This window comes from Macaca mulatta, chromosome 2, assembly GCF_049350105.2.
Source record: "Macaca mulatta isolate MMU2019108-1 chromosome 2, T2T-MMU8v2.0, whole genome shotgun sequence".
NCBI lineage: Eukaryota > Metazoa > Chordata > Mammalia > Primates > Cercopithecidae > Macaca > Macaca mulatta.
The window spans coordinates 16,860,130-16,883,506 of NC_133407.1; the positions used below are offsets into that span (position 1 = coordinate 16,860,130).

Below are 23,377 nucleotides of genomic sequence, written 5' to 3' on the forward strand. Positions count from 1 at the left end.
TCCTTCCATCTAAATGAGTCTCTTGTAGACAGCACATGGTTGTAATCTTTTTAAAAAGTCTATTCTGTCAATGTCTATCGATTGGAGTTCCATTAATTTACATTTCAAGAAATTACTGGGTGGGGTGTGGTGGCTTATGCCTGTAATCCCAGCACTTTGGGGGGCCGAGGCAGGTGAATCACTTGAGGCCAGGAGTTTGAGACCAGCCTGGGCAACATGGCGAAACATCATCTCTACTAAAATACATAAATTAGCTGGGTGTGGTGGCACATGCCTGTAATTCCAGCTACTTGGGAGACTGAGGCAGAGAATCGCCTGAACCTGGGAGGCGAAGGGTATAGTGAGCCAAGATTGCACCACTGCACTCCAGCCTGGGTGACAGAGCAAGACTATCTCAAAAAATAAAAAATAAAAAAAATAAGAAATTACTGATAGGGAAGGACTTTGTAATTTTGTTGTCTTCTGTATGTCACATGTCCCTCATTTCCTCCATTACTGCCTCCCTTTGTGTTGAGCCTTTTTTTTTTTTTTTCCTTGTAAAAACAGATTTAATTCTCATTTCCTTTATCTGTATTCTAGGACTATTTTCTCTGTGGTTAACACAGAGATTACATCAGCAGCCTAAAGTTGTAATAGTCTGTTATATTGATACCAACCAATTTGTCCATGTATTTACTTTTACTATAGATCTCCATATTTTTGTATGGCTTACAGTTACTATCTGAAGCATGTCATTTTAAATTTTAGGATTCCCTTCAGAATTTCTTGAAGGGCAGCTCTACTAGTAATGAACCTGCCCCCAGCTGCTTCTTTCTCTGAGAATGTCTTAATTTCTCCCTCATTTTCGAAGGACAGTTTTGTCAGATATAGAATTCTTTGTTGAGACTTTGCTTCAACTTTAAATATATCATGGCACAGCCTCCTGACTACCAAGGTCTCTGCTGAGAAATCTGATGATAAGTTTATTAAGGATTGCTTATATGTGACAAGTCGTATCTCTTGCTGCTTTCAAGATTTTCTCTTTGGCTTTTAACAGTTTGATTATAATGTGTCTAGTGCAGGTCCCTTTCACTTTATCCTACTTGGAATTTGATGAAATTCTTGGATTTGTAGATTCATGTCTTTCCTCAAATTTGATGTTTTCTACCCTTGTCTTCTCCCTCTTGCTGCCTGTCTTTGTTCATTCTGGAGCTCCCTTAATGCATATGTTGGTTTGCTTGATGGTGTCCCTTAGGTTCTGTTCATATTTCTTTATCCTTTTCTCTTTTTTGCTTATCAGAATCAATTTCCAGTGACCTAGGTTTATGAGTCTTTCTGAGTCTACTAAACGTCTCTAGTCAATTTTTCAATTGTGATTTTTTTCAGTTTTTTTTTTTTTTTTTTACCTGATACATAATGTTTTACATATTTATGGAGCACATTCATGGAATGTGTAATATGAGTATCTGCGGTATCTGTTAGGTTATTTTTCATTTCTATGTTGGGAATATTTCAAATCCTCGCTTCTAGTTATTTTGAAATATACAAAATATTGTTGCTAACTATAATCATTCTACTCTAATAGTGAACATTAGGATGTATTCTAAGTCTGTACCCATTCACCAACCTTTCTTCATTTCCCACTCAGACCCTTCCCACGTCTGGTATTCTATTCTCTATCTCCATAATACCAAGTTTTAAGGTCCTACACAACTGAGAACATGCTGTATTTGGCTTTTTGTGCCTGTGTTATTTCACTTAACATAATGACCTCGTTTCCATCCATGTTGTTGCAAATGACATGATTTCATTATTAATGGCCAAATAGTATTCCATTGTGTATATAAATCACATTTTCTTCATGTATTGATGGACACTTGGGTTGATTCCATATCTTCGCTATTGTGACTAGTACTGCAATATACATACAAATGAGTGTATCCTTTTGGGAGACTGATTTCCTTCCCTTTGGATAGATACCCAGTAATGGGTTTGCTGGATAGTGTGGTAGTTCTAATTTTAGTTTTTTGAGAGATCTCCATACTGTTTTCCATAGTGGCTGTACTAATTTACATTCCCACCAAGAGTGGGTAAGAGTTGCCTCTTCTCTGCCTTCTTGCCAGCATGTCTTTTAAAGAATAGCCATTCTGAGATAAGATATCTCACTGTGATTTTGGTTTGCATTTCCCAGATGACTGATGATGTTGAGCCTTTTTAATGTACTTACTGGCCATTTGTATGTCCTCTTTTGAGAACTATCTATTCATGTTCTTTGCCCAGTTTTTAATGGTATTTTCAAAAACTGCTGTATTCCTTATGTAGCCTATTATTCCTTTGTCAGAGGACATTTGCAAATATATTCTCCCCTTCAACAGGTTTGTGTCTTCACTCTGTTTCTTTTACTGTGCAGATTTCAGTTTAATAGAGTCCCATTTGTCTATTTTTTTTAAATTACTGGCAGGAATAACCACTTATGTCCATTTTTGTTTCTGTTGTCTGTGCACTGGAGGTTTTCGACATAAAGTCGTTCCTAGGCTGGAGTGCAGTGGTGCGATGACAGCTCACTGCAGCTTTGACCTCCCAGCCTGAAGTGCTCCTCCTACCTCAGTCTCCTCAGTAGCTGGGACCACAGGCATGCACGACCATGCTCAGCTGATTTTTATTTTTATTTTTTGTAAAGACATGGTTTTGCCATGTTTCTCAGACTGGTCTCAAACTCCTGGACTCAAGCAATCAGCCCACCTTGGCCTCCCAAAGTGCTAGGATTTCAGCTAGTTGCAAATACATGTATTTATTCTGTGTTTTCTATTCTATTCCATTGGTTTATGTGTCTATTTTCATGCCAGTACCATGATATTTTGTATACTATACCCTTGTAATATAATTTGAAGTTAGGTAGTGTGATGTCTCCACGTTTGTTCTTTTTGCTCAGGATTGCTTTGGCTATTCTAGGTCTTCATTGGTTCTGTATGAATTTTAGGATTTTCTATTTCTGTAAAAAAATGACATTGGTATTTTCAATAGGGATTGCATTCAATCTGTATATTGCTTTGGGAAGTATGGTCATTTTAACATTCTTCTGATCCATGAGCATGAAATGTCTTTCCATTTTGTCCCCCTCGACTTCGTTCATCAGTGTTTTGTAGATATTTTTCACCACCTTTGTTAAATGTATTCCTATGTATTTTATTATTTTTGTAGCTATTATAAATGGGATTGCTTTCTTGATTTCCCTTTTGGCTATGTCATTATTAGTGTAGGCAAATATAAATGCCTTTTGTATGTTTCTTTTTTTATCCTGCACCTTTACTGAATTCGCTTATCAGCTGTAATAGTTTTCTGATTCTTTTCATTTTGTAAATATAAGACTGTGTCATATGCAAAGTAGGATAATTTGACTTTCTCTTTTCCAATTTGGACGTCTTTTATTTTCTTCTCTTACCTGATTGCTGTGGCTAAGACATCCAGTACTATGTTGAATAGGAGTAGTGACAATGGATATCTTTGTCTTGTTCCAGTTCTTAGAGGAAAGGCCTTTAACACTTTTCCATTCAGTATGATGTTAGCTATGGGTTTGTCATATATGGTCTTTATTACTTTGATGTGTTCCTTCTATACCTAGTTTGTTGAGTCTTTAATCATGAAGGGATCTTGAAATTTATCACATACTTTTTCTGTGTCTATCGAGACGATCCTATGCTTTTGGTCTTTCATTCTGTTGATGTGATGCATCACATTTATTGATTTGAGTATGTTGAACCATCCTTGTATCCCTGAGATAAATCCCACTTGATTATGTCGTGTTATCTTTTTGATGTGTTCTTGAATTCACTTTACTAGTATTTTGTTGAGTTTTGCATCTATAGTCATCAGGAACACTGGCCTGTCAGTTTTTGTTGTTGTTGTGTCCTTATCTCTTTTTGAAATCAGGGTAATGCTGGCCTTATAGAATGAGTTAGGTACTCTTTTGGAATAGTTTGAAAAGGACTGGTATTACTTTTGTGTTTGTTTTCTGAGATGGGGTTTCACTATGTTGCACACGCTAGTCTCAAACTCATGAGCTCAAATAGTCCTCCTACCTCAGTCTCCTGAGTAGTTAGGATTGCCTCCAGAGTAGCTGTGATTACAAGGATGCCAGCACATGCAGCTATGGTATTAGTTCTTTATGTTTTGTAGAATTCGGCAATGAATCCATCCAGTGCTGGGCTTTGTCAGAAGACTTTGTATTACTGCTTTGATCTCATTACCTGTTATTGATCTGTTCCGGTTTTTATTTCTTCCTATTTCAATCTTGTTAGGTTGTACACATCCAGGAATTTATCCATTTCCTCTAGGTTTTTCCAGTTTGTTAGCATGTTTTTCATATAAGTCTCTGGGAAGCTTTTGTCTTTCTGTATTAGTTGTAATATCTCTTTTGTCATTTCTAATTTTATTTTGGTCTTCTTAATCTAGCTAAGTTTAGCAGTTTTTTTTTCTTTTTTTGAAGAACCAACTTCATTTCATTGATTCTTTGTATTTTTTTAACTTTCTATTTCATTTAGTTCTGCTCTGATTTTTATTTCTGGTAATTTTTTTTTTTTTTCCTGATTCTTGCTCTGTCACCCAGGCTGGAGTGCAGTGGTGCAATCTCAGCTCACTGCAACCTCCGCCTCCCAGGTTCAGGCAATTCTCTTGCCTCAGCCTCCTGAGTAGCTGGGATTACAGGCACCTGCCACTATACCTGGCTAATTTTTTGTATTTTTAGTAGAGATGGGGTTTCACCATCTTGGCCAGGCTGGTCTCAAACTCCTGACCTTGTGATCCCCCCGCCTTGGCCTCCCAAAGTGCTGGGATTACAGGTTTAAGCCATTGTGCCCGGCCAATTTCTGCTAATTTTCAATTAGGTTTGTTCTTGTTTTTCTAGTTCCTTGAAGTGCATCATTAGATTTTTTTAATTGAAATCTTTTTTGCAGCAGGCACTTACTGCTATAAATTTCCCTTTTAGTACTGCTTTTCCTGTATCCCACAGGTTTGAAGATGCTGTATTTCCACTTCCATTTGTTTCAATAAATGTTTTTTTCTTCTTCATTGACCTGATTAGGTTGTTCAGGATCATGTTATTTAATTTCTGTATGTATGTGTAGTTTTCAAAATTCTTCTTAGCATTATGTTCTAGTATTGTCCCACTGTGGCCTGAGAAGATACTTATTTTAAATTTGTTGAGGCTTCTTTTTTTTTGGCCTAAAATATGGTCTATCCTGGAGAATGTTCTGTGTGCTAATGAGAAGAATGTGTATTCTGCAATTGTTTGATAAAATGTTCTGTGTTAATGTTAGGCCCATTTGATCCAAAGGTGAATTTAAATCCAGTGTTTCTTTGTTGGCTGATTTTTTTTGTCTAGATGATCTAATGCTTAGAGTAGGGTGTTGAAGCACCCCACTATTATTGGATTGGAGTCCATCTCTTTGCACAGAATATGTTTTCCCTTCTCTTTGTTGTAATTCTATAGGTCTATACGTAAAGTGCATTTCTTGTAGTTAGCATATAGTTGGGTTTTATTTTTTTACCCATCAGGTAGTCTACATCTTTTAAACGCAGAATTTAACTGATTTACATTTACAGTTATTATTATGTCATGTTTTGTTTCTGTCATACTGTTGTTTTTAGGTTGTTTTGTATATTCTTTTTCTCTTACTGTAATTGTTGTTTGGTGGTTTTCTGTAGTGGTACCATGTGAGTTTGTTTTTTTCACTTGTGCATTTGCTTTTCCAGTGAGTTTTTTACTTTTCTGTTTTCATGATGGTAAATGGCATCTGTTCCCTTCCAGGTTTAAGATTCTCTTGGCCGGGCGCGGTGGCTCAAGCCTGTAATCCCAGCACTTTGGGAGGCCGAGGCGGGCGGATCACAAGGTCAGGAGATCGAGACCACGGTGAAACCCCGTCTCTACTAAAAAATACAAAAAATTAGCCGGGCGCGGTGGCGGGCGCCTGTAGTCCCAGCTACTCAGGAGGCTGAGGCAGGAGAATGGCGGGAACCCGGGAGGCGGAGCTTGCAGTGAGCCGAGATCGCGCCACTGCACTCCAGCCTGGGCAACAGCATGAGACTCCGTCTCAAAAAAAAAAAAAAAAAAAAAAAAGATTCTCTTGAGCCTTTCTATAAGGCTGGTGTAGTGGTGATTCTCTCAGCTTTTACTTGTCTAGGAAAGATTTTATTTTTCCTTTATTTAGCAAGGATAAGTTTTCTGGATAATCTTCGGCTGTCAGGGCTTTTTTTTTCCAGTCAGCATTTTGAATATATCATCCTGTTCTCTCTTGGCATATAACATTTCTGCTGAGAAGTCTGCTGTTATTCTGATAGGAGTTCCTTTATAGGTACTAGACACTTTTCTCTTGTTTTCAGCATTGTCTCCTTGTCTTTGACTTCTGAGTTTGACTATAATGTGCTATGGAGAAGACCTTTTTGCACTGTTATCTCTTTAGGGATCTCTGAATCTCCTGTATCTGGATGTCTAAATCTCTTGCTAGACTGAAAAGTTTTCCTCTTTTTGCCTTCTGGGACCCTGATAATTCAAGTATTTCACTGCTTTGTGGTGTCCCATATGCCATGAAGTTTTTACTCACTACTTTTTATTTTCCATTTTTGCCTGAGTTATTTCAAAAGACTTGTCTTCAAGTTGAGATTATTTCTTCTGCTTGACCTAATCGGTTGTTGAAGATTTTGGATGTATTTTGTATTTCATCCAATGAATTCTTCTGTTCCAGAATTGGCTTTGTTCTTTTTTATGATATCATCAATCTGTGTGGTAAATTTCTCATATATATCTTTACATTTTTGGTCTTTTTTTTTTTTTTAAGAGTTTTTGTGTACCTCACTGAGCTGCTTTAGAATCAGGTTTTCCCCTGGATTTTATGAATTTTTTATTGGGATCTGTTATTGCAGAATTAGTGTTCCTTTAGAGCTGTCACATTTCCTTGATTTTCCATGTTTTCTTTGTCCTTAGGTTGATATCTATACATCTGGTATAACAGTTGCTTCTTCCAAATTTTTGACTTTGCTTTTGTAGAGGAGGACTTTTCCCTTAAGGTGTGCCTATGATGTTGGCTGGGTAGGACACTTTCCCTTTGATTCTGGGTGTGCACAGTAGCATACTGTATCTAATTTCTTCAGTAGTAAATGGAGTCAATGGTATCTGTGATTTCCTTGGTGGCTTAGGGTGAAGTTATTAGCGGAGGCTTTGGTGATGTTTTGCTGGGGCCTGGTATGCCACGTTGGTTAGTCTTTGGGCTCCATTACTGGCAACAGTGGGCTGTGTCTGCACTTGGCTCAGGGCAAGGGAAGCTGGCACTGGTGTTAGTGGGTCCATGCAGGCTAATTCTTGGGCCGCCAGGTGGCTTACTCAAGCACCAATAGTGGCAGCAATGAGTCAGGCAGGCTCTTGGTCCCCTGGGCAGCTGGCATGACAGGAATAGTGGTAGGACAACAATCTGGGCCCATGTGGTGTGCATCGGTGCTGGTGGCATCTGTAATGGGCTGAGAGGGCCAGTCTCCAGGCCCACATATGGAGGTGGCTGCCAGCTGTGCTGGTAGTGGCCTGGTGGGTAGGCCCAACCTCAGGCCCCTTGGAGGAGTGTTCAGGTGCCAGTGGTGGTGGAGTGTGCTAGGCAATCCTTTGGTCCTTGGATTGTGTACTGTGACACCGTGGCACAGGGTTGGGGGAGGTGAAGCCAGGCCAGGTGGGCTTGTCTTCAGGCTGCCTGATGGTGAGTGCAGGTGCCAACCATGGTAGGCAGGAGTATGCTCGCCAGCCACCTGTGGAATGCTTTGGTGGCAGGTGGCAGCAGCCTTCAGTGGTGGGCAGCCCAGGCCAGCAGATGGGGAACACGTGTGCCACTCATGCAATAGCTTATGCTGGGGTAGCCTGTGCCTCACCCATGCCTCAGACCTGGTATGATTGCCCAAGGTTGCTCATGGCTAAACCCCAGAGGCAGCAGCCATACTTCTCTTATGCCTCAAGTCCTGGCATTGCTGGGCTCCAGAACAGTGCATGGTCTAAGAGTGCCTTGCTTTAGCTGCTTATGTCTTAAGGAGTATGTGAAACCCAGTGTGAGCTTCCTCCCTGGAGCAGTGCCATAGTATAATCTCCTGGCAGCTCCCTATGTTAATTTCAGGGCCTGTGACGATCAAGGGGCTGTCCCATGGTAGGGTTGCAGGAGTCCATGGTAGAAATGTGGACTGCTGAGTGTCTGTCACTTACCTTTTCCCTGTACTGTGGTGTCTCTTTTGACTGCTAGACATTCCTGGACAGGCAGGTGTTCCCACTTCCTTCTTTCTTGCTTAAGTATTTCCTATCCTTTTCCTGTTGAATTCCAGTATTCTCTCTTGGATGATCTATTTGAAGTGTGATTATCTATCTACTCACTACTTTGGTTCTTCTCGGTGGAGGCAGCAACTACTAAATGCTTCTAGTCAACTGTCTTGAAGTGCCTGTTGGAATTTGGTGCTTAAAATTCTTAGTTGATAGTCCAATTTTGTTTTTTCTGTGTTCTCCTTTAGTTCTTTGAGTGTATTTTAAAGTCTTTAGTACATCTGATGCTTTTGTTCAAGGGACAGTTTCTGCACATTTTTTCCTATGAATAGACCTTGTTTTTTTTTTTTTTTGAGATGGAGTCTCGCTCTGTCGCCCAGGCTGGAGTGCAGTGGCGCAATCTCGGCTCACTGCAAGCTCCGCCTCCCAGGTTCACGCCGTTCTCCTGCCTCAGCCTCGCGAGTAGCTGGGACTACAGGCACCCGCCACCACACCTGGCTAATTTTTTTGTATTTTTAGGAGAGACGGGGTTTCACCGTGTTAGCCAGGATGGTCTCGATCTCCTGACCTCGTGATCCACCCGCCTCAGCCTCCCAAAGTGCTGGGATTACAGGCGTGAGCCACCGCGCCCGGCCTGTTTTGTTCTTTATATGCCTTGTGATCATTTGTTGAGAATTGGACATCTGAAAAACAGCCAAGTTTCCCAGTCTTTGCAGACTGGCTCCATGCCAGGAGGGACCTCCACTAACTAGCAGGATGTGTTCTGACCTTTAGAATTATCCCACTTTGAAGCCCCAAAGACCCTCCAGGACTTTGCTTGGTAAGGGTCTTGCCTGGGGTCCTGTGTGTATTTGTTTTTATTGTTATACCACGCTTTTAAATTTTTCACTTTTCCAAAGAGTCCTTCTGCACCTTGTTCTAGTCCATAGGACTGCAGTCCAGCAGTTTTCACAAGCAGTTACCCACCACTTTCTATAGCTTTTCCAAGGCAGAGCTGTAAGTATACACTTTTCCTCATCCAAGCTCCAAGTCAGGCAAAACAGAGACCAGTTCTTCAGCAGCTCCCAAAATGTTGCAAATAAGATCTGCCCTGCTCCCTCCTATTTGAGGGAGGTCACTGATACCTGGGCTGCTGCTTCCTCCCAACACTACCACACTGTGGAGAGGGTGGGGCAAGCCTGAGTAAAACTACCACAAAATTTCTTACCATTTTGAATGTGACTTTTCCTTGATTGGGCATTAGCTTGGTTCCGGAAGATCTTTGTCTTCCAGAGTTCCCATAAAGTTTTCTTTAGTCAGTCTCTACTTGTTTCGTTATTGTTTCCATGGGGGGAATGAAGACCTGGAGCTGCCTAATCTGCCATCTTGCTCTCATTTTCTATTCTTCTTGGTGCTGTATAGTCCAAGCACAGTGCAAAAATAAAATGTACAGCATAGCAAGTTATATTTTAAAGCAGACACATGTAAATCATAATGCAACTCAAAAAATAGTAAGTTCCCTGCTTACCAAATCACTGATATCCCTCACCCTCCCTTCCCAAAGCTGACCATTATTTTAACTTTGTGGGCAATCATGTCTTTGCTTTGCTTTATACTTTAACACTATGTATACATCCCTACACAAAATATAATCATCTTGCCTGTTTTGGAACTATAAACAGAAACATATTGCATATCCTTTTGTCTGATTCTTTCATGTTTTTACCAATGTTTTTTCCTTATAAAGGAAACTTTTCTCCTTGTATTTCTTTTTATGACTATACTACTATCAACTTGTCTATTTTTAAGATTTAGAATCACTGGATATAGGAATATGTATATTGTCAGTTGCACTAATGCCGAAGTTTGCCATAGTGGTTTCCACCAGCAATATATGGCAGCTCGTTTTTGCATACCTTCTCCAATATTTATTTGTACAGTTTAGCCAATCTGGTGGGTAGTATGTTCATTTTCGTGTATTTATTTGCCATTTGGATTTTTTCTTCTGTCAAGGGCTAATAAAAATATTCTGTTTTCCTAAGAGTTCTTTATATATTCTGGATATTAGTCCTTTATCAGTTACAGGTTGGGTGACAATATATCCTCATTTGCCCAAGATATCTAGTACGTGCCTGTGGTCCCAGGGTAATTAAAGGGCCATTGAACAAAGGCACAGAACTTGCACTACCAGATTTCAAGACTTATGGTAAACCTACAGTAATCAAGATGGTACACACTATTGGTGTAAGGAGACACGTACATATCAATAGAACCGAACAGAGAATCCAGAAATAGACCAACATTTTAAACAGATTTCTACAAATGTGCCAATTAAATGAGGAAAACAAGTCTTTTCAACAAATGGCGTTGGATCAGCAATTAAAAAACCCTAACACCTCAAAATCAAATACAAAAATTAACTCAAGACACAGTACAGATCTAAATGTGAGATAACTAACTTGATATTATAAAAAGGAGATATGAACTAGGTTTGCCCACTGACAGGTCTCTATTTTACTTTTTATATTCCCTTGGGGAAAGGGAGGTAACAGAGCTACACTAGTCCCCATGTTCTGCAATGTTCGTTAGTGAAGTTTTTTCATTAATAGTTAAGTCCATCAAAACATTTTTAAAAATTTCCTTCCACAGGATACAGACTGGGCTCTGGTCCATGTAAATCTTAGTCTGTGGAAGGGAGAACACATGATATATCATCTATCTAGCTTGTTTCAACGACTAAGTGTGCTGAGATTATGAGAATGCACTGTTTTCAGTCACTCTTGTTGCCATTTCATCTTTAGTTCTCATTGTCTTACTAGCTCCACTTTTCAGTGAAGCCAATTTCATAGGAGACACTTGATATTTTAATCAGTGCCCCCAAGCTGTTTTACCCAGGCTGGAGTGCAGTAGCATAATCATAGCTCACTGCAACCTTTAAGTCCTGGGCTCAAGCAATCTTGCCAGCTCAGTCTCTCAGGTAGCTAGGATTACAGGCACATGCCACCATGCCGGGCTAAGGCTATTTTTAAGATTTAGAAATAGAGGCCGGGCGCAGTAGCTCATGACTGTAATCCCAGCACTTTGGGAGGCTGAGGCGGGTGGATCACCAGGTCAGGAGTTCAAGACCAGCCTGACCAACATTTGAAACCCCCTCTCTACTAAAAATACAAAACAAATTAGCCAAGCATGGTGGCTGATGGCACATGCCTGTAAACCCAGCTACTCAGGAGGCTGAGGGAGGAGATTCGCCTGAACCCAGGAGGCAGAGGTTGCAGGGAGCTGAGATCGCACCACTGCACTCCAGCCTGGGCAACAGAGCGAGACTCCATCTCAAAAACAACAAAAAAAGATCAAGGCCATCCTGGCCAACATGGTGAAACCCGGTCTCTACTAAAAATACAAAAATTAGCTGGGCGTGGTGGCATGCACATGTAGTCTCAGCTACTTGGGAGGCTGGGGCAGAAGAATCGCTTGAACCCAAGGAGGCAGAGGTTGGAGTGAGCCAAGATCGCGCCACAGCATTCCAGCCTGGCAACAGCAAGACTCTGTCTCAAAAACCCAAAAGGATTTAGAAATTGAAAATATAGCATTTTATTGGACTGTTTTTTCTAAGTAAAATTGAGATTGTGACTATCTCTGGGTGGCACAAAATTAGAACTGGCAATGTCTAGCTACTATACAGATGGTGAGGAAGATGTAAGAAACATTAAACATTAGATATGTTCTGCAATTCAAAGATCACAGATTTTATTGCTAATATTCCATTTTTAATAATAGGAATTTCTAATAATAGGGAGTTTTAACCAACTACCCAACTAATAACAATTAGAAAAGCTGAACAATACCCGCTTCAAAACTTAACCGAACCAAAGCAGTATTAGCAGGCCAGAATCAAGAAGACAAATTCTGAGGTAAGTTTGGCATTTGGGGCCATTTTCCCTTGGAAAACTGACAGAGTTGAATACCAATTTTAATGACTTTGTAGGACTATGAGGACAAATATTCCTATCTGCTTGGATGAAATCCTCAGAGAATTTCAGCCTGAGAATAATGAACTAGCCCTTATGGGGATGGCAGGCTAGCTTTGTATCTAATATTAATCCCTTCATAAATTGAATTAAGGTGCTTCTGGTTTATTAGCTCCCCTAGGTACCTGGCAAAAAAAAAAAAAAAAAAAAGAAAATCTGTAAAGCATGGGCTGAACATAGTGGCTCATACCTGTAATCCAAGCTACTCAGGAGGCTGAGGTGGAAGGATCACTGAAATGTAGGAGTTGGAGGCTGCAGTGTCATACCACTGCATTCCAGCCTGAGTGACAGACCCTGACTCAAAAAAAAAAAAAAAATCCTGTAAAGTAAAACACCTTAGGCCTAAACTGACTCATACAATTTCTTAAATATAATGTCTAAAGCACAAACACATGCCCATCAGAAGACCACAGGAACAACAAGCAGCAGAAAAAAAGACCCACTATGCAAGAGAAACAAGACCCACAAGAGCTCTAGATAATGGATTTATCAGATACAACTGAAACTATTCTATGTTAAATAGCCGTAAGATTGGGAATTTCAGTGGGTCAGGTGTAAAGTCTAAAAAGAGACATAGCTGACTTAAGGAGTGAATGGAGAGGCAAAAGGAGAGAGGAAGGAGAGGGAGACAGTGGAGAAATTACAAGTAAGAAGGTCTGATTATGTTTAATTGGACTCTCAGAAGGAAAGTACTGAGAATAGGGGAAGAAGGAACATTTAAAGAGATAATGAGAACTTCAAAAAAAACTGATGAAAACCAACAAGTCACAAAGTTAAAAGCTCAACAAATCCAAAGTGGGATGTATTAGAAAAATAAAAAACATATATTATGTGAACACCATAACAATGTTGACATAATGCTATTATTAATCAGAAATAGGCTTTTAACAAAAAGTCTTATTAAAAATTGTCTTGACATTTCTAAAAAGCTGACGGCTCAATTTACCAGTAAGATACAGGCTCCAAATGTGTATGAACTTGTTAATATAGAATCAAAACATATAAAGAAATTCATAATTCAAGGAGAAATACACAATCTATAATAATCGTGTGTGATTTCAGTACATTCTTCTCAGTAAACAACAAAATAGCCACAAAAGATTCAAACAGTATGCCCAAGAATTGCCAAAAGAACACACATTGTTTTCAGGGACATACGGAGAAAAATTACATATATGTAAAATTATTTATGTTTGGCTGGGCGCAGTGGCTCACACCTGTAATTCCAGCACTTTGGGAGGCCGAGGCAGGTGGATCACCTGAAGGTCAGGAGTCTGAGACCAGCTTGGCCAACATGGTAAAACCCCATCTCTACTGAAAATACAAAAAACTAGCCAGGCATGGTAGAGGGTACCTGTAATCCCAGCTACTCAGGAGGCTGAAGCAGAATTGCTTGAACCCAGGAGACAGAGGTTGCAGTGAGCCGAGATCATGCCATCGCACTCCAGCCTGGGCAACAAGAGCAAAACATTGTCTCAAAAAAAAAAAAAAATTCAAAACACATTTACTTATGTCTTTGAAAGCACCGTGTGCTCACTTGACCCTAAGTTTTATTGGCAAAATATAATAATATTCTATATGTTTATAAATTGGCCGTAAGTCAAGTCACAGAGCAAGCCTCAACCAATTTCAAAGGATTAAAATTATAGAGTCTCTGACTACAATTCAACAAAGGTAGAAGTTGATGATAAAAGTATATTAGAAAACCACCATATTTGGAAATTTTTACAAAGTACATGTAAATAACCCATGGTTTTAAAAAAGAAGTACAACGGAAATAAAATATACATTTAACTTAATGACATTTAGTCACCTCAAAACCTGTGAGAATGGAGGTTAAATTATGCTTGGAGTAAATCTGTAACAGGACATTAAGAAAGAAAAAATCAACACACCAAGTTTAAAAGAATATTGCCCTCCGCCTACCCCAAGGAAATGGCACAAAATAATGAAATAACACTGTAGAAAACATTAAAGTGAGGAGGTGGTCTTTGAAAGAAAAAAAACAGCTAATAAAAATCGATGTACAGGAAAAAAAAAAAAAAAAACCGTGCCAGGGAAAATCGGGGAAAAAAATGTGTGTATGGCAGAGGTTGGGGGAAAGAAGTATGAATTCAAAGGGGAAAAAATGCAATATTTATAATTAAAAGGGAACACCAATAGAAACTGCAGACATTAAAACAATTAAGTGATACTGTTAACAATTTTACTTTAACCGAATTGAAATTTTAGATGAATTCCTTGAAAACAACTCACCAAAATGGCAACAAGGAGTAAAAAACTGAAATAATCCTGTATCTGTGAAACGTAATCTGTAATTAAAAGCATTTGCAACAGAACTCCAGGCCCAAATGGTCTCACCAGTAAATTTCACCAAGCATAAATCACTATTCCAGGAATACAAGTTTCATTTAATTTAACCTTGTGAACAAAGTCTCTGTAATTCGTGTACCAGATTAAAGAAGAAAAATCAGCATCATCTCAATGAATGAAGGAAAAAACTACTTGAGAAACAAAAACTACTCATGATTAAAAAACTCACAGCAAACAGTAATGTCCTTAATCTGATCAAAGATATCTATAGAAAATATACAGCAAACAAACTTAAAGGGTGAAATGTCAAAAGCTACCCCTGTGAGAGAAGAAAGCAAGATGCTGCCTTTTCTTTGCAGTACTATACTGGGTGTGTGTCCTAGCCAGTGAAGCAAAGCAAGAAATATAAATATATAACGATTAGAAAAGGAGAAATAAAATTGTCATTATTCCCGTTATGTTCACAACAAAAAAATTTGAAATTGTTAAGAGGAAGTTTAGTAATTTCAACATATAAAAATCAACTATTTTTACATGCTAAGAAATAGAAAATCTAATTTTATAAGATAGTATTTAAAAAATAACATATACCTTGGAATGAAAGTTAGGAAAATGTGCAAGGTCTTCAAAAGCAATAAAACAGAAACTAAAGGCCTGCATAAATGGAAGGATATGCCACGGGGTTCATGGACACGAGACTCAATATTTTAAAGATGTTCATTTTCCCCAAATGATCTATATATTCACTGCCAAATCAAAAGCTCAACAGGGTTGTTTTTTTTGTTTGTTTGTTTTTGTTTTTGTTTTGGTGGAACTTAACCTGATTCTACAATTTGTATGAAAAAGCAAGGCAAATTAAGGAACAATGGAGGGAGAGATGGACTTACTCTACCATATTTTCTGAATTATCTTAAAGCTATATGTTAAGTCAACACACACAGAGCTCTATGGAATATAACAGAGGGTCTAGAAATAGGTGCATATATGGACATATGACTTACTACAAAAGGGATAGTGAAGAGCTGTAGGAAATGAACTGTCTTTTCAATAAATGGTGCTGGGTCATTTAGATTTACATATGCCAATAAAACCCCTTAAAACAAAAACAATTCACATTGTACTCAACAAATGAATTATAGGTGGACTGCAAAGCTAAGTATAAAAAGTAGAACAATAAATTTTCTGGAAAACACAGCAGACCATATGGCTTCAAGTGAGGAAAAGATTTTGTATAGATATACAAGAGATGGAAATAGACTATATTAAAATTATTAATTCCTAGGCAATTTGCAACACAAATGAAGGCCTTATATACAACAAGACAAATAATTCCTATTAACATAATAAATTAAACAGGAGAAATGTATCAGAACCAACACCTTATAAAAGGGAGATCTCTAAATGGCCAATCTTATTAACCTAGAAATATCAAACTAAACATGATGACAAATCATTATTCACCCACCAGAAAGGCAAAATCTACAAAATGACAAGGGTTGACTGGGATATGGAAGTAACCCATCGATTCCACTTTTAGGTAAACACCCACAGAAATATACGCATATAAGCACCAAGGGAGATGTAAAAGAGTATTCCTTTAGCACTGTTGGTAATATCCTCAAACTGGAAACAATGTAAATACCCTTTAACAACAGAATGGATATGTGTATGTGAAAGCAAACTATAGACACACACAAGAAATACTATATATATCAATGAAAACAAACAAAAAAAAGTGTAGCTGCAATAACCTTGATGTATTTCACAAATACTGGGCAAAAGACGACAGATATAAATAATACATACTCTATTATTCCATTTCTATAGTTCAAATAGATGCACCTAAACATGTTTAGAGAGAAATACTGAAGTGGTAAAACCATAAATCAAAGTACCAATAAACACCAGTATAATGATTACCTTTTGGAGAGGGAAGTGGGACAGGATAGTGACCACAAAGGGTCATGAGGAAACTTCTGGAGTACTGGCACTGTTCTGTTCTCTTGACCTGTGTCATGGCTACAAAGTTGCTCACTTTGCACTAATTCACTAAGTTGACCCCTGAACAATGACCGCCAGTCAAAAATTCACATAAAACTTTGAGTCTCCCAAAACATAACCAGTAATAGGCTATAAAACAGTGGTGTCACATATGGTGTTTTAAGTGGATACTAGCAACACTTGAGCTCACAACAGCAACAGGAGATGGCTAATTACTATAGTACAGTACATATTTTATGCAGTTATGATTTAATATGGCTTTACATTAGTTTACATTTCTCAACTGTGAATGGCGCCATGTACTCAGTGAGCTTAAGTTTTGATAAATCTTAACATATGATATAGACTTGTATATATTTTATGGCAGTAAATGATAAAGTAGTAGTACCTAGGCCAGGTGCAGTGACTCACGCCTGTAATCCCAGCACTTTGGGAGGTCATGGCAAATGGATCACTTGAAACCACGAGTTCAAGATAAGCATAGCCAACATGATGAAACCCCATCTCTACTAAAAATACATAAATTAGCCAGGGATGATGATGGGCACCTGCAGTCTCTGCTGCTTGGGAGGCTGAGGCACGAGTATCGCCTGAACCTAGGAGGTGGAGGTTGCAGTGAACCGAGATCACGTCACTGTACTCCAGCCTGAGTGAACGAGCAAGACTGTCTCAAATCAACAGCAAAAAAGTAGTATCTATATACTTTGTGCATTAATCACATAGCTTTTTCTTTAAAAATATTTCTAGGCTATTTGCAAGCTTTTTCCAAATTGCTGTAAATCTCCAAAAAATGTTTCAATACATTATATAGGCTTTTTTGAGACAGTGTCTCACTGTGTTGCCCAGGCTGCAGTGCAGTGGCGTGATCTCGGCTCACTGCAACCTCTGCCTGCCAGTTTCAAGCAATTCTCCAGCCTCGGCCTCCAGAGTAGTTGGGACTACAGGCGCCCACCACCACGCCCGGCTAATTTTTGTATTTTTAGTAGAGACGGGGTTTCACCATGTTGGCAAGGCTGGTCTCAAACTCCTGACCTCAAATGATCCGCCCGCCTCGGCCTCCCAAAGTGCTGGGATTACAGGTGTGAGGCATCGTGCCCGGCCAAATTTTTTCAATTTATTGAAGAAAATCCATTTGTGCAACTCATGTTATTCAAGGGTCAACTGTACATTTTCATGTTCTGTGTGTTACATTTCACAATAAAAATAAGACATCATGACATTTCATTACTGTTTTTGGTCTGTCTCAATTTCCTACCATTTCCATGGCAGACAGCTGTTGAGCGCAACATTTATTCATTACTCCACCTATCTCGATTGAGAATTATGGGCAACATGGCAAAACCAGCATTAAGCAGCAGCAGCTACAGCAAGATGAAAAGAGTTCTGGAGACTGGTTGCACAACAATGTAAATGTACTTCACTATTGAGCTGCGTACTTTAAAATGGTTTAGTAAATTTTATTTAATATCTATTTTACAATTAATTTTTTTAAAAAGGAGAAACAGCTCCAAATTTCATGATCTTACAGCCCCTTGGCTATGGAAACTCACTACAGGATGCTTTTATACTATTTTAGTCCTCTGGTCACTTGGTCATGGCCTAGAATGCAAATGAATTAAAACTCCACAACTATAAACTCAAGTAGGTTATAATGTAAGTCTTAAAAGTGAATTTTGTCTTTGGAGTTGCTGCCTTGCTGCCTTATTTATACTACAAAGCACTACAGCCTAAAAGCTATTTTATAGTCTAAAACTTCACGGCCACGATCTTTAAGTTCCTTTGGTGTACAATGTTAGTGACTACACAAGAAATGAATTAAGAGATCTAAAGAATATTTTGAGTCAATTATCCTACATTCCAATGTATTCAAACTACTATTCACTTTTGTGCTACAAGTGCTTAAACAGTTACAATATGGTATTTTACTGACAAGATACACTGAACCAAAATGTTGTTTCCTGAGAAAGGTGAGGGGTCTTTCCTTTGAGATTTGTCTAATGAGAAAATTCTATACTGAGACGACATTTCATTACCAGAACTTCATGGATGGTTTTGTTAGGTTCCTATCCTTATTTACATAGAGATAAAACTCCTAGTTGGCTAGGTGTTTCCCCTCCCCAAATCCCTTCCAAAACAAAAAACCAAAAACCCAAAAAACCGAGATTTTCATTCCAGGGTAAAGGGCGGCAAAATAACTTGGTCTAAGATGAAATAATCTTAACGTATTTCTTTCCACACATTTTCTTTAAAACCTTTGTGATAGTGAACAAGGAAGAAGGAGGTACGTGTTCAGTACTAATTCCTTTCAAAACCAAAAAATTTGTAAAAAACAACGCTTAACACAAAATTTGAATTAACTTTATTTCCCCTACAGTCAACAACTTCTCTGCATTGAATTTTAAAGCAACAAAGTAAAATAAAATCCCCCAAATGACAAGGTATCAGAAATCCAGACTTCGTTACACTCTATTTGTGAAAATGTTCAGCCATTTTATTGTTCTGTAAAAGAACCATCATCTGGGTCAAAAATGAATTCTATAAATCAAAGAATATTCTACACCTTGGAAAAGAAAATCAGCAGTAACATTCTCACTGAACATTGTAAATTACATTTTTCTTCATAAAAGGTACATACTATTCTGCACTTTTCCACCAAAAGCAGTGGTGTGTTATGCTTGTTATATAAAAAAAAGTTCTATCCTGTGGCAGGAAAAACCCTTTCTCTTTCACTTTTACTAAACAACTGGAGAAAATGTTCAAGTCTGTATAAAGTTGCCTATAAGCTGGAAAGTGAACTTGTTCAATCTCCATTTACATTTTAGTGCACTTTTTGACAATTGTCACATTTTTAATAAAAGTAAGAAAATGCATATAGCACTAAAGAGTGTTTCATCAAATGCTTAAGGGATTAAAACACATGGAGCAGAGAACAAAATCACTGTGATGGATGAAACTGTTTTAAAATAAGAAAAGTCCAGGCAAAGTTGTTACAAGTCTTTTGCCATTTCGATGAGTCACAGAAAATGAACTTCGGACACCTGTCCACTTTAAGGGTTTTTTCCTTAATCTTTTGCATGTAAACATAGTGCTAACTTCAGTACTAAGATACCAAAACCCCATCCTGGTAAGCAACATCCTGTGTAGTTGCCATGATTTCCAAAGAATATAAATTTAGCCCTTGAATGAACAATGCATGAAATCTGCTCTGTAAGTACCTGGTGAAAACAACTGCTAACAGCAGTAAAAATGTGTCAACATAAAAAAACTACTTGAATCAATTAGCTACTCAGAGGTCCATCTTTGAAACAGCAGCTTCTTCTCAGAGCAAACAGTAAGCAATAGAAAATGTACATTTGATGAAACATTCTTTGCATTGGAGAAACATGAAAATAAATATAATTCAAGGACGTATAATTATTTTTCTAATGTCTTTCTCAGACCTGTACTAGTTTACTGGTTCAAGAAGCTCTCATCACCTTTTGTCACTTGTATTTTACATATTGCTATTTGGGTAATTCAAATAAAATGCAGGTCTTGTAAAAGAATAAAAACATTGACAAGTATGCATGTGCCAGGGACCAAATTAGAGGGTTCTTTGGTGCAATTAGTCCAAATTCTCAGATTTGAAGGATAATATGTACCAATAAAAAAAAATCTGCTGCTAAACATTTACAGCAGTGCTCTGTCTTGCTTCACATTAGAAATCGAAAACAGCTGTTCTCAACAAGCCAATTTTATTTTTTTAATCAGGCATTGCCAGAAAATTTTGTATATTAACCCGGACCAGTGATGGTTCTGTACCCTCTGTTGCTGTGAAACACGACATGAGCTAAAGGCAAAGACCGGTTCTCACAAGGACAACTGCTTCAAGTTAGGAACCAGAACAGTGCATTTAAACAGTCTTCTTAGATATTTTCTTGCCTTTCTTAAAAACCAGCTTATTTTTAATGTAGCCACGCTTCCTTTTGGTAGTCTATAAAAAAAAAAAACACACATAGTATTAATGCAGGTTTCTTACTGATTAAAAAATCTATACACACACATCGTTTACTGCACTATGACAACTTAGTAAGCTCTTGCTCTTCTTGTGACTGTATTCCTTGAATAGTTCAGTGAATGCCATTAAACTGTTAGTGGTGTTTCTTACCTGAGTACACTAACACATCCAAGGTGAAAGGACTAGGTTCCTAGACATCCTCACCATCAACTGAATGAATCTTCAGTTCTCTTCTCAACCACAAAGTGCTGAGCTGTAATTATTCAACTTTCCAGGCAAGAGAGAATACATAACACTAGACTAAGGAATCAGAAATGGTAATGCTGCTCCTGGTTTAGCCTCCAGGAAATTAGGTGTGTGCCAGAAAAACAAGTTAATTTAGTAACTCTTAAGAGTCCCTGTTTTCTGTAAAATGAACATGACTGTAACCATCTATAAAACTGAGAGATATAATCACTTGGCACATTCTCTAAAAATAATCTTTTAGGTAAGAAAATAAGCAATTGAAAATGTAAAGCAAAACAACATTCCTTCAGTTTCATACATCTTTTAAAAATAAAATATTTTTCTTAACAATTCAGTATCCCACTAAAATACTTTTAATAGATGTTTCCTAGTATTAGAAACAAATTACTGTAAATGTAGTGGTACAAATTTCTGCAAAAATATTTATGTTAGAACCCTATAGGATAAATCATAGGCACATACGTCTTTCAATCTGATACACAGCCTGAGATATTGAAGACAGCAAATATTTTTTGAAAATAAGTAATTTAATGCAGCGTCAAAGCTCTGGGTTAACAGAGGCAAAAGACTCCAGAGACTGACCACTCAATTCAATTTTCACATTTAAATACAACTCTCAGAGGTTTCAGAAACTGGGTATATCCTGCATCATGTTCCTTTACTCATGATGTTCAATTCAAGACAATTTATAGTAGTTTCTAACAGGGATGAGAACACAAGGCAAAATGCAATCTTTCTTAAGGTACTAAAAATTAGCTACTGCTAACTTGTTAACTCCATTATGTTACCTTAGTATTGAACTGATTTTATTAAGGCAAAAAGTAAGAAACTTCAGAGGGTACAATTTTTAAAAATTCAAACCAGATCTAGTAGTTCCTATATTATCATTACATCCAGATTCTAACAGGATACTTTTTCTATGAGGTCTTATGATGTGCCCCAGGAATACTCAAGTGTGTAATAGCCCTCAGGGTGCTTTTCTCCTACTGGCAGTGAACCATGCCAAAAAACCTTTTCTGCAGCCTGGACTATAATTTCTAGCACCTTAGTCATGCCGGCTTTGTGACGGCCGGTAAACTCTCAGAATGCATGCTGTTATGTATACCCTCCTCCTCCAAAGTCAAAACCAGGGTAGAGAAAGGAAAGTATAAAAAGCATTCCTTCATAGTGCTAGTACAAAACATCTAAACCATGGAAACCAGAACGTCAAAATAGGTTATTGGCTACCAGAATATATGTTTTGGGCACACAAGACAGATGTTTTATTTATCCATTCACATTTATTTTGGGAAAATGATGGGAAGGCAAAAGAGGTCAAATTAAAAAAATTCACTGCCTTTGGGGTCTATATCATCAGACAAGTTCAACAGCCCTCTTTCCGCATAAAAAGTATACCTTAGTTATACTTAGATATCTTAGGAGTAACTGCTTTGAGACTAGCAGCATTTGCCTTGTGTACTGGTGTGACTCACCAGTTTCTCCTACCTCATAGCTGTGACAATCATCTGATTTCTTAATGTTATTTTACCTAAAGATGATGAGTTTTCTATGACTAACACAATGAATGTCAGCTCTATGTGACATCTTTAAATACATTAGTCTAGATTTGGTAATTTACATCTGGCACATAAAATATTCATATAAAAAGCTTCCACTGACATATCACACCATTAATATTCAGCACTTTTATAGTACAAATTAAAATCATCTGTATTTTGAATATATTTGATGTATATTTTAATAAACAAAAAGTTAAGACAGTTGTTTCAATGATATAAAATAGCTGATCTGAGCTATGTAAACCTAAGCATCCTTAAAAAATGAGAACTGTAGTCTAATAATAATCAGTATTGTAAGCATAGTACCTTATAATGAACCTTAACATTTTATCTGACTGTTCATTACTTCTTATTTCCTAGTGCTGGACAACCTATATAAATACTCATTTTTAGTCATCTTTTATAGCAAAGATTATAGATCTATTTGGCTTAAGTGAGCAATAATGACCCCCAATGAAATACTTCATATCTTATATAATATTTATTAGAAAAGAACTGCAGTAGTCTCGTAATTCCTGCCTATAAGCTTTGTCACAATTACATAAAAAAATTATTATCTTAAGAGAAATGATTTTTTTTGGGCTTCAGAAGGACTCACCCAATTCAAACCTATTCTTTATTCAATGAATAATAGAGTAATACCATACTCAGAATGGAACACGAAGATGCAATATAAATTTGCTCTGCTCAAAAGATGAAGAACTATTCATAATTATTTTACTTGAGAATTTAGCATTTTTACTTTCATACAGGTTTGGAAAGCGATGGCCACAGCTACATCTTACTTCACAAGTAAGTCTTACCAGTGGGAATAGCACAAACCAAAGCCAGAAGGCCTCTGGAAAAATCTCAGTGTGGGATATCTGAAGTGCTCAGTTTGAAAGGAATGCTCCTAGCAGGCTAGCCTGATATTTAGTTTGTATTAATATAGAAGCCACAGTCTTTATAAATCTGGCAGATGGAAATTTATTGCAATTTCCAGAAATTCTTT

At 37.7% G+C, this 23,377-nt stretch overlaps 1 protein-coding gene across 1 annotated transcript in view; it reads right to left on the reverse strand.

Annotated features, from left to right (window-relative positions):
* Positions 1 to 18,920: 18,920 nt before the first annotated feature.
* STT3B (STT3 oligosaccharyltransferase complex catalytic subunit B) overlaps positions 18,921 to 23,377 on the reverse strand; it is a 104,374-nt gene continuing 99,917 nt past the window's right edge. The window contains exon 16 of the mRNA XM_001096091.5: positions 18,921 to 20,557. Within this exon, the coding sequence (XP_001096091.1) occupies positions 20,477 to 20,557 (81 nt within the window). The 3' untranslated portion in view covers positions 18,921 to 20,476. The remainder of the gene's footprint in view (positions 20,558 to 23,377) is intronic.